This window comes from Manis pentadactyla, chromosome 11 (genome assembly GCF_030020395.1).
Source record: "Manis pentadactyla isolate mManPen7 chromosome 11, mManPen7.hap1, whole genome shotgun sequence".
Classification (NCBI taxonomy): domain Eukaryota; kingdom Metazoa; phylum Chordata; class Mammalia; order Pholidota; family Manidae; genus Manis; species Manis pentadactyla.
Genome location: NC_080029.1, coordinates 49,647,586 through 49,663,191, shown reverse-complemented (window position 1 = coordinate 49,663,191; position 15,606 = coordinate 49,647,586). Strand labels below are relative to the sequence as shown.

At 37.3% G+C, this 15,606-nt stretch overlaps 1 protein-coding gene across 4 annotated transcripts in view; it reads right to left on the bottom strand.

The window, feature by feature from the left end:
- L2HGDH (L-2-hydroxyglutarate dehydrogenase) overlaps positions 1-15,606 on the bottom strand; it is a 57,016-nt gene that overhangs the window by 40,202 nt on the left and 1,208 nt on the right. For all 4 annotated transcript variants that reach the window (XM_036917243.2, XM_036917248.2, XM_057488475.1 and 1 more), the window contains exons 2-4: positions 10,773-10,888; positions 9,950-10,101; positions 7,738-7,869 (exon numbers count right to left, since the gene is read on the bottom strand). In XM_036917243.2, the coding sequence (XP_036773138.2) occupies positions 7,738-7,869; positions 9,950-10,101; positions 10,773-10,888 (400 nt within the window). The remainder of the gene's footprint in view (positions 1-7,737; positions 7,870-9,949; positions 10,102-10,772; positions 10,889-15,606) is intronic.

The window sequence follows — 15,606 nt, the reverse complement described above, 5'->3', positions numbered from 1 at the left end:
TTCGTGGTTACCAAAGGTTCAAGGTTAGCCTCTTTAGTATCTTACTGCCTAACTTAGCTCGCTTATTGAGCTGTTATATACACTGTCTGGAGATTCTTTTCTTCTCTCCCTTCTTGTTCCTCCTCCTCGATTCTTCATATGTTGGGTGTTTTGTGCTGTGCTCTTTCTAGGAGTGCTCCCATCTAGAGCAGTCCCTGTAAGATGTTCTGTAGAGGTGGTTTGTGGAAAGCAAATTCCCTCAGCTTTTGTTTGTCTGGGAATTGTTTAATCCCACCGTCATATTTGAATGATAGTCGTGCTGGATACAGTATCCTTGGTTCAAGGCCCTTCTGTTTCATTCTATTAAATATATCATGCCATTCTCTTCTGGCCTGTAGGGTTTCTGTTGAGAAATCTGACGTTAGCCTGATGGGTTTCCCTTTATAGGTGACCTTTTTCTCTCTAGCTGCCTTTAACACTCTTTCCTTGTCCTTGATCTTTGCCATTTTAATTATTATGTGTCTTGGTGTTGCCCTTCTTGGATCCTTTCTGTTGGGGGTTCTGTGTATTTCCGTGGTCTGTTTGATTACTTCCTCCCCCAGTGTGGGGAAGTTTTCAGCAATTATTTCTTCTAAGATACTTTCCATCTCTTTGCCTCTCTCTTCTTCTTCTGGGACCCCTATAATACGGATATTGCTCCTTTTAGATTGGTCACACAGTTCTCTTAATATTGTTTCATTCCTGGAGATCCTTTTGTCTCTCTCTATGTCAGCTTCTATGCGTTCCTGTTCTCTGATTTCAATTCCATCAATGGCCTCTTGCATCCTATCCATTCTGCTTATAAACCCTTCCAGAGTTTGTTTCATTTCTGCGATCTCCTTTCTGGCATCTGTGATCTCTTTCCGGACTTCATCCCATTTTTCTTGCGTATTTCTCTGCATCTCTGTCAGCATGTTTATGATTCTTATTTTGAATTCTTTGTCAGGAAGACTGGTTAGGTCTGTCTCCTTCTCTGGTGTTGTCTCTGTGATCTTTGTCTGCCTGTAGCTTTGCCTTTTCATGGTGATAGGAATAGTCTGCAGAACTGGGACGAGTGACGGCTGGAAGGACTTCCTTCTTGTTGGTTTGTGGCCCTCCTCTCCTGGGAGAACAGCGGCCTCTAGTGGCTTGTGCTGCGCAGCTGCGCGCAGACAGGGTTTCTGCTTCCTGCCCGGCTGCTATGGAGTTAATCTCCGCTGTTGCTGTGGGCGTGGCCTGGCTCCGGCAGCTACTCCAAAATGGTGGAGTCGCGTTGGAGCAGGAGCTGCTGGGAGGCTATTTATCTCCGTAAGGGGCCTCCCTGCTCCCTGCAGCCCAGGGGTTAGGGTGCCCAGAGATCCCGGATTCCCTACCTCTGGATTAAGTGGCCCGCCCTGCCCCTTTAAGACTTCCAAAAAGCACCCGCCAAAACAAAACAACGACCACAAAAAAAACAAGAAAAAAAATTTTTTTAATTAAAAAAAAAAAAAAAAAATTTTTTAATTAAAAAAAAAAAGGTGGTCGTTCGTTTTTCTTTATTCTCCGGTGCCAGCCTCAGGCCTCTGCTCACCGGTCTTTCTGCCCTGTTTCCCTAATATTGGGGTCCCTGTCCCTTTAAGACTTCCAAAAAGCGCTCGCCAAAACAAAGCAGCAAAAAAGCAAAAAAAAAAAAATGGTCGCGCGCTTTTCTTATGTCCTCTGTCGCCCAGCCTCCAGTGCCTGCTCACTGTTCTTGCTGCCCTGTTTTCCCAGTATCGAGAGCCCTGCACTCTGGCCCGGATGGCTGGGGCTGGGTGTTCGGCAGCCCTGGGCTCCGTCTCCCTCCCGCTCTGCCTGCTCTTCTCCCGCCGGGAGCTGGGGGGAGGGGCGCTCGGCTCCCGCGGGGCCGGGGCTTGTATCTTACCCCCTTCGCAAGGCGCTGGGTTCTCTCAGGTGTGGATGTGGTCTGGATATTGTCCTGTGTCCTCTGGTCTTTATTCTAGGAAGGGTTGTCTTTGTTATATTTTCATAGATATATGCTGTTTTGGGAGGAGATTTCCGCTGCTCTACTCACGCCGCCATCTTCCGCCCCCTCGAACATCCTAATTTCTTAATACTAGCATTTTTTCCCTTTCAGTATGGTATCAGTCTAAATAACCAGCTCTGCTATAAACTGAGTGTTTATGTGCCCCCAAAATTCATATGTTGAAACCTAATCCCCAATGTGATGATATTTGGAGATAGGGCCTTTGTGAAGTAATTAGGTCATAAGAATGGAGCCCCATGAATGGGATTAATGCCTTTATAAAAAAGACCCCAGAAAGCTTCCTTGCCCCTTTTGCCATGTGAGAACATAGCTAGAAGACAGTCGCCTATGATCCAGGACATTCTGCCACAACCTTGATCTTGGATATCCAGCTTCTAGAAATGTGAGAAATAAATTTCTGTTATTTATAAGCTACCTAGACTATGGTACTTTGATATAGCAGAACGAGGTAAGACAAATTCTAATACGGGTTTTATGATATGGCAGGAATTTTATGATATCCTAAGATCTCTCTGCAATGTTTTAAAATAGCCTATTTTACTCTACAAAGGAATTAATATGGCTTAAAGGAAATAAACAGAATAAAATAATGAGTTACAAGTAAAGAAACAGGGAAGGGGGAAATAAAAACCAGGGGAAATGAACACACATAACCAAGTATCCCTAATTATCTTAACAGGTATCATAAAAAATACCCAATCATTCAAACAAAACCAATTTAAATTCACTCTAATTGTTTAAATAAGCATATAATATCTATCACCACTTGAGGATTAACATATATGGATGCCTTATGCATATCATTTCAATTAGTTCTCAGAACAACTTCCATTTCATAAATGGAATCTGAGGCTTAGAATAACAGCTGTTAAAGAGACAAGTGTCAGATTTGAATTATGTCTGTCTGACTTCTCAGTCACCACACTGCTCTGATAACCTTGTTAGATTCCAGTTTATGGGGGAAAAAAGGAGATATAGTGAGATAAAATAAAGGATAATATGTCAAAATTCCCTGAAGTCTGGGAATTACTGACCTATGACGTACCAAAGATATCAGATAGGAATCATATACTCCAAACATAGCTATACATAAGTAGTTTTGGTAGTACAGTGGTCAGCATAGCTACCTTCCAAAAATAACTAATAACCTCCCACTTCAAGGCTCCCCTTTCCCAGGTCCAATCTAAATCCATTGTATGAACCAGAACTTGATTAACTTGCCTAAATTATATTTTACATGTCATTCTCCTGCCAAATCCCTCAGTGGCTCCCTACTACTTAGATCAGAGGTTAGCAATCTTTTCTATAAAGGGTCAGGTGGTAAATATTTTTGTCTATGTGAGATTTGGGATCTCTCTTGGCTGTTTGGTACAAAAGCAGCCACAGACAATACTATATAAATGAAAAAAGGTGGTTGTATTCCAAAAAAACTTTATTTATGAACAGTGAAATTTGCATTTCAGGTAATTTTCATATGTCACAAAATATTGTTCTTTTTTTTCCAACCATTTAAAAATGCAAATGGTTAGAAATGAGCTATTCTTAGCTCACTGCCCATAAAAAAGCAGGTGGAGGGCTAGATTTGACCCATAGGCTATAGTTTGCCAACCCTGGTTTAGATTATGTAGCATTTGCCCAAAGACTGAAAGAAATATACAGCCAAAATAAGACATTCAATGAATGTATCTTTTTAAAAAGTCAGTCATTAATTCACCATCTCAGAGAGACAAGAAATACATAGGGGGGATAGAGGATATCCCCCCTATACAAGAGGAATAGAACACCTAGTATATCTCACAAGTAAAATACTTTGATTATAGTGACTGAGTCCCAGGGAAGGGAAAGATGAGGTTTACTGAAGCTGAAGATGCTATGACCTTCTTTGCAGGAAGAACTCATTCAACATTATTTGGAATCCTAGGTACTATCAGCCTATTGGGAACGTTACACTAATTAAGAAAATACATTTTCATATATTTTGACCCAACTTTATACAATTAAAGATAACTTAAGGGAAAGTAATCTATTTCTATCTTATCTTTTTACAAAAGGGATTTGGAACATTTTGTAATAACAAACACATACAAAACAACAGATACTAGCATTAAAAATTGAGCTAGCCAAGTATATTGATTGGAAAAGAAGAAATATTTATTGCAGATAACATGACTATACACAGAAAATCTAAAAGGATTTAGAGACAAGCTATTAGAATCAATAAGTGAATGTAACAACCAAAATGGATACAAGATCAAAAACCAATTACATTTCCATATATTTGCAATGTACAAATAGGAAATGAACTTTAAATATCAATACTATTTATCAAAGTATCAAAAACATTAAAACCTAGAAATAAACCTGAGAGGCATGCAAGACCACCACACTGAAGAATGTAATACCTTTTTTTGCAATAAATTAAAACTGATACAGATAAATGGAGGATCTACGATGTTTATGGACTGGAAGTCAATACTGTAAAGGTGTAAATTGTCTTCAAATGGACTTACAGATCCCCTGCAACCCAATCAAAATCACAAAAGGTTACCTTACAGAGTTTAGCAAGTTAACTCTAAAATGTATATAGAAATGTGAAGATCCAAGAATAGCCAAGATCATGTTGAAGAACAAAACTGAAGGGCCTACTCTACCAGATCTTTAGAACTACTAAAAAACTATAGCAATTAAGACATTATAGTAGTGGTACAGAAGAGAGAAGGGAACAGAAGAGAATCCATACATAGAGCCCAATATCACAAAGGCAACACTGCTGTGCAGTAGGGAAATAATGTTTTTTTTGTTAAATGGTGCTGGAACAATTAGATATCCATATGGAAAAAAAAATGTACCTTGACCTCTACCTCATATCATATACAGATATCAATTCCAAATGGACTGGTGATTTAAATGTGAAAGGCCAAACTATAAAGCTTTTAGAAAAAAAAGCTTCTTCATTCTGATTTCATCAGAATACATTTCTGATGTTGGAATAGGAAAAAATTTCTCAGAGCACAAAAGCACCAAGCATAAAAGAGAAATACATGCATAAATTGAGTACATTAAGAACCTTTGTTCATCTAAAAACACTATTAAGAAAGTAAAAAAATAAGACATAGAGTGGTATAAAATATGTGCAATATATATATACACACACACACAACAGAAGACCCATATTCAGACTATGTAATGAACTTATAAAATTAATAAGACATGGGGGTATCAAGTTAATAACATTTTATTGCATATTTGAAAGTTGCTAAAAGAGATCTTACAAGTTTTCATCATAAGAAAAGTTTTTTGAACTATTATGGTGGTGCATGTTAACCAGACTTATTGCTCTCATTTTGCAATATATACAAGTATCAAATCATTATACTGTAAACGTAAAACTGATGTAATACTATGTCAATTATACTTCAGCTTTTTAAAAACAGGAACACTGCCTCCAAAAATTAATAAGAATTAATTATTGACAAGAAAACAGTCAACCCAACAGAAAAATGGGCAAAAGACTTAATAGGTACTTCCCACACACAGAAAAAATATCCAAATGTCCAGTAAACGTATGAAAAGGCATACAATTTTATGAGTCATCAGGGAAATACAAATGAAAACAATAAGATTGTACTACTGCATTACCCACCAGAATGGCTAAAATGAAAACAAACAATACCAAGCGTTGGTAAGGATATGGAACATCTGGAACTCTCATACAGGTCTGATGAGAATATGATTAGAACAAAAACTGTAGAAAACTCTTTGGCCATACCTGCAAAAGTTCAACATATGTATAAATTATGACTTGACAGTTGTTGTCTTAGATATATACCCAACAGAAATGGGTACATGTGTTCACCAAAATATATGTGCTAGTATGTTCACATAAGCACTATTTGGAATTGCTCCAAACTGGAAACTACCCAAATGCCCATTAACAGCAGGAAGAATCATGCTACATGCATATACCTGTTATCACAAAGGCAACTGTGCATGCAGTGGGGAAATAATGGTTTTTTTGATTAATGGTGCTGGGTCAAATGGAAAAAAAAAATGTACCTTAACCTTTACCTTTATACAAAGGACTATTACACAGCTATAACAGCAACCTACAACTATATGTAACAATATGAATGAATTTGATAAATACTGAATAAAATTAAGTACAGACACAAATGAGCACATCCTATATGATTTCACTTACATAAAATTCAAAAACGAATGATGTAAGAAGTCAGGATAGCAGTTACCCTTAAGGGATACTGGGAGGCTGGTAATGTTCTGTTGTTAATCTGGGTGGTCACACTTTATGCAAATACATCAAACTATGAATTTATGATTTCTGTTATACGTTAAGATTCAAGAAAAAGTTCCAAAAAATTGGAGCAGATAGTAAATGGGGGTAGACAGATAAGATGAAATGAAGAGGGAAGTTAATGACATAAAAATTAAAATGTATGTTTAAAGCCCAAGATATCTGGCATGAGTGGGGCACAAATGTCTCTGAGCTTCCTCATGACCAAGGCAAACAAGACAATAGAATCACTTAAATGATTTGCAGTATCCATAAGATAAAAACAAGCCAATTGTGCTCAGGAAGAACAAAATCATTCTCAGAACTGAGGTCTGAGAGGAAGTTCTCCTGAAGGTTCTCAGAGACAGATGTCATATAACATAGTGAACGACCTATGTCCTCAACCACATACTCAGAGCAGAGGCTGCAGTGACACAATGACTGCCTGCACTGGCCAATGCCAGAAAACTGCAGAACAATTCACAGGAAATAATTTGGAGTCAAGAAGTAGGATGGGGAGAACACAAGACTGTAGTGGAGGTGTGCTACTCTGATGGTCTAGAGATGTGGAGGAGTGAATGGTTTACATATCCTCCAGGTCATCTCCCATAATAGTGTTTTTATCTCCTATAAAACAAGCTTTTGATAAGCACCTGCCTGACAGTGAGTCCAAGGTCACACTCTCTAAGACAGATACCTGGAGTCCAGCTATTGTATATTATCTATAAAAAGGTGGAGGAGGGGAAACAGGAGATACAGCCATTCACTGGAATAGTCAGTGGAACTAGGGTTGGACTGAGGACAGCCTCTGAAAGGCTATCAAAGAAAGCTGATATGCAGAATTAACTATTATATTATTATTCCTGTTTCTTTCATGAATAAAAGAAAAAAGATCTGCTTTTACCCATATCATATTTTAAGCAAGATCATCTACAACCCATCCTTCACACTCATGTCAGCCTTATCTTTCTGAAATACAGACTAGATACTGTAGCCATTTTCTTAAAAATTTTCAATGGCTTCCCATGCCTACTGGAAACATTTCAAAGTTGTTAGCATGAATATCAGGCCCTTTGTGCAGGCATAATCCTGCCTTTCCCATCTCATCTATTATCTCTCCCTATTCTCCCTATGATCTAACCACATCTCACTCAGTGCTTTCCAAACATGCCATGTGGTCTTAGAATTCCTCTTGCCTTTGCTCATGTTCTTCAAACCTGGTACTCTCTCATACAGAAAAGAAGAAATCAGGTGTCCAGAGTTTATGGCAATGCCTTCTTATGTCTGTCACCTTCTGTGACAGAACTATCTAACAGTTTTTATGTGACTCCTGCCTCCTAAAATTCAGCCCTCATGTCACAGGACTGAACCTAAAATGACAGTGTCCGTGTGAGCATGTGCGCTGGGTTTGTAAATCACCTACCCTACAATATGGCTCCTTCTTTTTTATATCCTCCGGCTGGATCAGCCTCAGACCCTGGACACCATTCTGCAAGCCTCTCTCATACAGAGCCTGAAGTCTGGGAATTTCTTCTTGTTCAACAGCTACTATAAGCTTCAAAAAAAAAGATAAAGAAAAAGAATATGAATAGAATTAAATATATCATCAGCTATGAAAGATAAAGTCAATATAAAATCATAAGTTATCGCATGACTAAAACTGGGTTGATTTTTAAAAATTGAGGAAAGACACCCCTGGCCACTGTTGGAATAAAGAAATCTGGCAAAAAAAACAAGCTGTTCCTTGTACCAAAGGCCATGTTAATCCTTAATTCCATTCTTGTTTAAATATTTGGATTCCCTGCCATAATTATCTGTTGCCACTTACAGATAGAGAATGAAGTGTTTGGAGCCTGTTATCCATTTAAGGATAAACTTTTTTTTTTCAATTTTTTATTAACGTATCATTGAAATACAATTTTCCAAATACACAATGCTTCAACAGTTACCCGTATTATCAGATCCTCACCCCCTCATGTGGTCACTATCCATTAATGCAGTAAGATGTTATAGAATCATTAACTGTAGAATAAACTTGTTTAAAAAAAAAAATCGAGCATTGGCTCATCTTTTTTTCACTTAGCCTTTTCTACTTTAGCTATGAGGTCAGAGTAAACCCAGCCCAGAATCCTGCACAAAGTCTGCTCTTCAGTTTTTATTCTACCCTAAATTCTGTACCACCTGGAATTAAACCAACTCATTTGGGGGAAAAAAGTCATCAGAGATTTAAATGTCAGAGTTAAGGCTATAGTAAAACACTTAGAAGAAAACATAGGAGTAATTTTTTGTGATCTAAGGTTAGGCAATGATTTCTTAGGTATGACACTAAAGGTACAAGCAACAAAAGAAAAAAAACTGGACTTCATCAAAATTAAAAGCTTCTACACTTCAAAGGATGCCATCAATAAAGTAAAAAAGGAAAATGTATGAATGGGAGAAAATAATTGGTAGTGTTTAAAATATTACTATTATTATTACCATTACTATTATTTTACTTTAAAAATAAAACTATTTTAATATTTTAGTAGTTTAATATTTAATAATAAATATGATATAAGTGACTTTATCTGGAATATATAAAGAACATGTACAACTCAACAACAAAAAGACAAATAACCCAATTTTAAAATGGGCAAAAGATTTGAATAGGTATTTCTCCAAAGAAGATAAATGAATGGCCAAAAAGTATATAAACAGATGCCTAACATCATTAAATGCAAATCAAATCCACAATCGTATTCCATTCACATCCACTAGATGGCTAAAATAAAAGCGACAGACAAAATAGGTGCTCCGAGGAAACGGAGGTACTGAAATCCTCATTAATTACTGACGGTAATGTAAAGTAATGCAGCACTTTGGACAACAGTTAGGATTTCCTCAAAATGTTAAGCAGGAAGTTACATATGACCCAACAATTCTACTTCTAGGTAGATACCCAAGAGTAATAAAAGCATAACTCCACAAAAAACGTGTACATGAATATCCATAGCAGCATTATTCATAATAGCTAAAAAGTACAAACAGCCTAAACGTCCATCGATTCATAAATGGAAACACCAAATGTGCTATACCTATACAATGGACTATAGAAAGAAATGAAGTATTAATTCACACTACAAGATGAACAAACCTGGAAAACATTATGCTAATTGAAAGAAGCCAGTCACAAAAGGTAACATACTACATGATTCCATTTACATGAAATGTCCAGAACAGGCAAATCCAGCAAAAGTATACTAGTGGTTTCCAAGGGCTATAGGGAGATGTAGGAATTAGGAAGTGGGGAAATGGGGAGTGACTGTTAATAAGTACAGGGTCTCTTTTTGTGATGGTGAATATATTCTAAAAGTAGATGGTGGTGATACTTGCAAAATTCTGTGAATACACTAAAAACTGAATTGTATACTTTAAAAGGGTGAATTATATGGTATATAAATTATATGTCAATAAAGCTGTTATTTTTTAAATGATATAGAGTTAGTCACACAGTCTTTTTTTTTTAAGCTTTTCCCTAACATTTTACAAATTACAGAGATATAAAGAAAGAAAAGCCAAGTATTTTTTCTTCAACATTAAACATCACTAAGAAATGCTAATTATAAATATGTCAAAGGTCTAGCAAAATACCATACCTTGCCACATTGCTTGTAGGAAATTCCCCTTTGGTTACAATACTCATAGATGAGGGCTGAGCCTTGTACACATAATTTAGCTTTCAGAGATTCAGGTTTATAATAAATTCCACTATGTATGACACCACTGTTATGTCCAGTCTGGTGAATAGCTACCAAACAAGAAAACAGGGTAAGAGTGGAGGAACTCCATATAAATCCTAAGAAGTGGAGGAACAAACATAGTTGAGGCTATCAGAAACCACTACTATTTAAAATTCTGCCTAAGTTTGCTCTTAGAGTCAGAGCAACTTTCTCTAGCAGCTATCCCTGGTCTCCACATCACAACCCTCCAGTCCATTTCTGCTTTCAGTTACAACTCTGGTGCACAAACTCACCCCTCAATACCAGCAAAACACTTCAAGGTCTTACTACAGCTCTACTCATTCTGTCCTCAGGGTCTTCCCTAATTCAGGATAAGGAGGACCTCAAAATCACTAGTGGCATTCCTCAACCAATAGGAATAGGAGCTGATCCTGGGAGCAAAATCCTGGGAAATGTTTACATAGCTTCTCAGAGGTCCCTGTGGAATCATGCTCATAACAGGACAGCGCACCTCCATGTGGCTTTTCCTCCTTTCCTCGATACTCTCTTCACCCCCTCACTCTTGCCTTCTAGATAAACTCTCAAATAAAACACCTATACCCAAGTCCTAGTCCCAGATTCTACTTTACAGAAAACCCAAACTAGGGTTCTAATGTTGACATTTGGCACGGAAGATGCAGAACTGACAAAATGAGGTGCTCAGGTCAAGGCCAAAGAGCAACACTGATAATATACATACCTAAATCTTTCTCCTTTTCCAGAACACCAACGGAAAGTGCTTGATGTTGCAGGATGAGTGCTCTGGCAGAGGCAAGCCCCACAATTCCGCCACCGATAACCACTACATCAAATGAGCTTTAAGAGAAAGTCACCTTTAAAGTAATACATGTTTACAGTAGACCCTATCAAACTTCACATGTGTAATTTTCATCACCAGTGGACTAATAATTTGTAATCATTAAAATCAAGTATGTATTAGACTTTGTGCTATATGGCTTTATGCTCATGAAGAAACCTTTAAGAGTTACATGCATTCCTGGTCACTAGTATAATCAGCTACACCCAGCAGGCAGGGTGGCTAGTTGCCCAGGCTGCTCAAATCTCCACAGTACTCTGCCTGGGCTGGCTACATGAGTGATTATTTCGTGTTAGGCATCACACTCTTTCTTCTCTACCATCTATTTTTTTAAACTCAAGTACAATATCCTTGAGGATAAGCTAACATATTAAAGTCTTTAATGTCACAGTGTACAAGAATTTACCAATTTTTTTTCTGTTGAGAAGGGAACAGCCAGTGAGAACATCAAACATTTAGGAAATAAGTGGTCCAGAAATAGGTTCAGAATCATAGTTTAAGCTATGACAAACTCTGATTATACAACCATTCCAAAAATTAGAAACGGCATGTATAGTCTATCCAACTCTACAAGTGTAAAAGATTACCTTTAGCACTGACCTCCTACTCAACAAATCTAGGTTTTATAGGAACATAGCCAACCCACCCGTTTCACATCCTCCTGCTACATTATTTTGATGCAAACCCTAAACATCATCTGTAAATATTTTAATATTTGTTTCCAAAGGGCACCAATAAAACACGCACAATACCATTATTTAAACTTATAAAATTAACAACAAATGTTTTATATCACATATTCACTGTAAAACTTTTAGAAGAAAACACAAGAGAAAATTTTGGGGATTTAGGGCTAGGCAAAGTGTTAACACCAAAAGCATGATCCATGAAAGAAAAAAATTGATCAACTAGGCTTCACTGAAATTAAAAACTTCTGGTCTGCAAAAGATCCATTAAAAAGACAAGAAGACAACCAACAAACTGGGAGAAAATACTTGCAAACCAAATTATCTGACAAAGGAAGGCTCACATCTAAAATATATAAAGAACTCTCAAATAAGCCATCTAGAAAATGGGCAAGAGATATGGACAAATATTTCATCAAAGAGGATAGATATGTACCTCAACATAATTAAAGGCCATATATGACAAACCCAGAGCCAACATCATACTTAACAGCAAGAAGCTGAAAGTTTTTCCTTTAAGATGAGGAACAAGACAAGGATGTCCACTCTCCCCACTTTTATTCAACATAGTTCTGAAGGTCCTAGCAACAGCAATAAGACAACACAAAGAAATAAAAGGCATCCAGATTGGCAAGGAAGAAGTTAAAATGTCCCTGTTTGCAGATGACATGATATTGTGCATAAAAAACCCTAAAGAATCTACTCCAAAACTACTAGATCTAATATCTGAATTCAGTAAAGTTGCAGGATACAAAATTAATACACAGAAATCTGTTGCATTCCTATACACTAATGATGAACTAGCAAAAAGAGAAATCAGGAAAACAATTCCATTCATAATTGCATCAAAAAGAATAAAATACCTAGGAATAAACCTAACCAAGGAAGTGAAAGACCAATACTCTGAAAACTACAAGACACTCATGAGAAAAATTAAAGAAGATATCAATAAATGGAAACACATCCTGTACTCATGGAAAGGAAGAATTAATACTATCAAAATGGCCATCCTGCTGCCTAAAGCAATCTACAGATTCAATGCAATCCCTATCAAAATACCAACAGCATTCTTCAGTGAACTAGAGCAAATAGCTCTAAAATTCATATGAAACCACAAAAGACCCCAAATAGCCAAAGCAATTCTGAGAAGGAAAAATAAAGTGGAGGGGATTATGCACCCTGACTTCTAGCTCTACTACAAAGTCACAGCAATCAAGACAATTTGGTACTGGCACAAGAACAGACCCACAGACCAATGGAACAGACTAGAGAGCCCAGATATAAATCCAAGCATATATGCTCAATTAATATACGATAAAGGAGCCATGATGTACAATGGGGAAATGACAGCCTCTTCAACAGCTGGTGTTGGCAAAACTGGACAACTACATGCAAGAGAATGAAACTGGATTACTGTCTAACCCCATACACAAAAGTAAATTCAAAATGGATCGAAGACCTGAATGTAAGTCATGAAACCATAAAACTCGTAGAAAACATAGGCAAAAATCTCTTGAATATAAACATGAGCAACTTTTTCCTGAATGCATCTCCTTGGGCAAGGAAACCACATAAAAAATGAACAAATGGGACTACATCATGCTAAAAAGCTTCTGTACAGCAAAGGACACCACCAGCAGGAAAAAAAAAGGCATCCTACAGTATGGAAGAATATATTTGTAAATGACATACCCAACAAGGGGTTAACATCCAAAATATATAAAGAACTCACATGCCTCAACACCCGAAAAGCAAATAACCCTATTAAAAAATGGGTAGAGGATATGAACAGCACTTCTCCAAAGAAGAAATTCAGATGGCCAACAGTCACATGAAAAGATGCTCCACATTGCTAATTATCAGGTAAATGCAAATTAAAACCACAGTGAGATATCACCTCACACCAGTTAGGATGGCCAACATAGAAAAGACTAGGAACAACAAATGCTGGCAAGGATGCAGAGAAAGGGGAACCCTCCTACACTGCTGGTGGGAATGTAAACTAGTTCAACCATTGTGGAAAGCAGTATGGAAGTTCCTCAAAAAACTCAAAATACAAAGACCATTTGACCCAGGAATTCCACTAAGAATTTACCTCAAGAATGCAGAAGCCCAGTTTCAAAAAGACATATTCACCCCTATGGTTTATCGTAGCACTATTTACAATAGCCAAGAAATGGAAGCAACCTAAGTGTCCATCAGTAGATGAATGGATAAAGAAGATGTGGTACATATACACAATGGAATATTATTCAGCCATCAGAAGAAAACAAATCCTACCATTTGCAACAACATGGATGGAGCTAGAGGGTATTATGCTCAGGGAAATAAGCCAGACAGAGAACGACAAGTACCAAATGATTTCAGTCATCTATGGAGCATAAGAACAAAGCAAAAACTGAAGGAACAAAACAGCAGCAGAATCACAGAACCCAAGAATGGACTAACAGTTACCAAAGGGAAAGGGACTGGGGAGGGTGGGTGGGAAGGGAGTGAGAAGGGGAATAAGGGGCATTACGATTAGCACACATAATGTAGGGGGCAGCACATGGGGAAGGCAGTATAGCACAGAGAAGACAGGTAGTGACTCTACAGCATCTTACTATGCTGATAGACAGTGACTGTAATGGGGTATGTGGTGGGGGACTTGATAATGGGGGGAATCTAGTAATAACCACAGTGTTGCTCGTGTGACTGTATATTAATAATACCAAAAAAAATCAAAACAAAGTGAAAAAAAAAAGAGCACAGATATACAGAAGGCAAATAAGTACATGAAAAGATGTGTAATACTATTGGTCATTAGGGAAATGTAAATTATAACTACAATGAGGTATCACTACACCCCTATCAGAATGGCTAGAATTTTTTTAAGTGTCAACACCAAAAGCGGTGACTATGAGGAGGAACATGGCTGGTAGACCCACTCTAGAAAAGAGTAGTTTCTCAGAAAACTGAGCATATATCTTTGCCATAATATAACACACTACACTCAAGTCACTGTTTTAGGCCTTGGTGTTGGCAAACTTCCCTTGTAGGTCTCTTCTATTCTAACTCATACCTAGGAAAAACAGGTGTTGGGGCTTTCATCTAACCCAATTGGGGCCAGATCATTGACTTCCCCCTATTTCTCAGGCCATTCCTTGGATTGTTGAAGATGTGAAAAGATAAAGTTATCTCTTTTGCATCCCAAATATGGATTCCACTCACCCCAAGTCTTTCTATAAGGAAATTCTAATATTTAGAACCTGAATCCCAGGGTGCATGACTTCCATGTTTTTTATACTTCCTTGGGAACTCTGTTGTACTTTTCTTTTATATACTGATACTCAATATTTCTCAATGGATAGTCCTTTTATGACCCTACATTAAAAAATATGACTTAGACAGGAAAACTAAATACATGCTTACTACATGTCTTAGCAACTGCACTCTTAGGCATTTATACAAGAGAAATGAAAACTTATGTTCATGCAAAATCTGTTCATAATGTTCATAGCAGCTCTATTCATAATAGTTCAAAACTGGGAAAAGCCCAGATATCCTTCAACTGGTGAACAGTTAAGCTATAATACACCCATACCTTGGAATGCCACTCAACAATTAAAAATACACTATCAGTACAGGTAATACATGGGATAGAGCTCAAGGACATTATACTGTGTGAAAAAAATATCTCAAAAGGTTACACACCGTGTCATTCCACTTATTTAACACTTTCAAGATGACACAATTATAGAGCTGGAGAACAGATAGGGTTGCCAAGAGTTAGGAAGGGTGGAGAGAGATTGGCTGTGAAAATAAAGGAGTAAGTAACACAAGGGATATCTTTGTGGTGATGCAACATTTCTGTATCTTAATTGTGGTGGTAGTTACAGAAATTAACACACAATTAAATTGCATACAAAACACACACACACACACACACACACTGATGAGTGCCTGGAAAACTGATGAAATATGAATAAGGTCTGTGATTTGTGCCAATGTCGATTTCCTAGTTTTGATATTGTACTATAGTTATGTAAAGT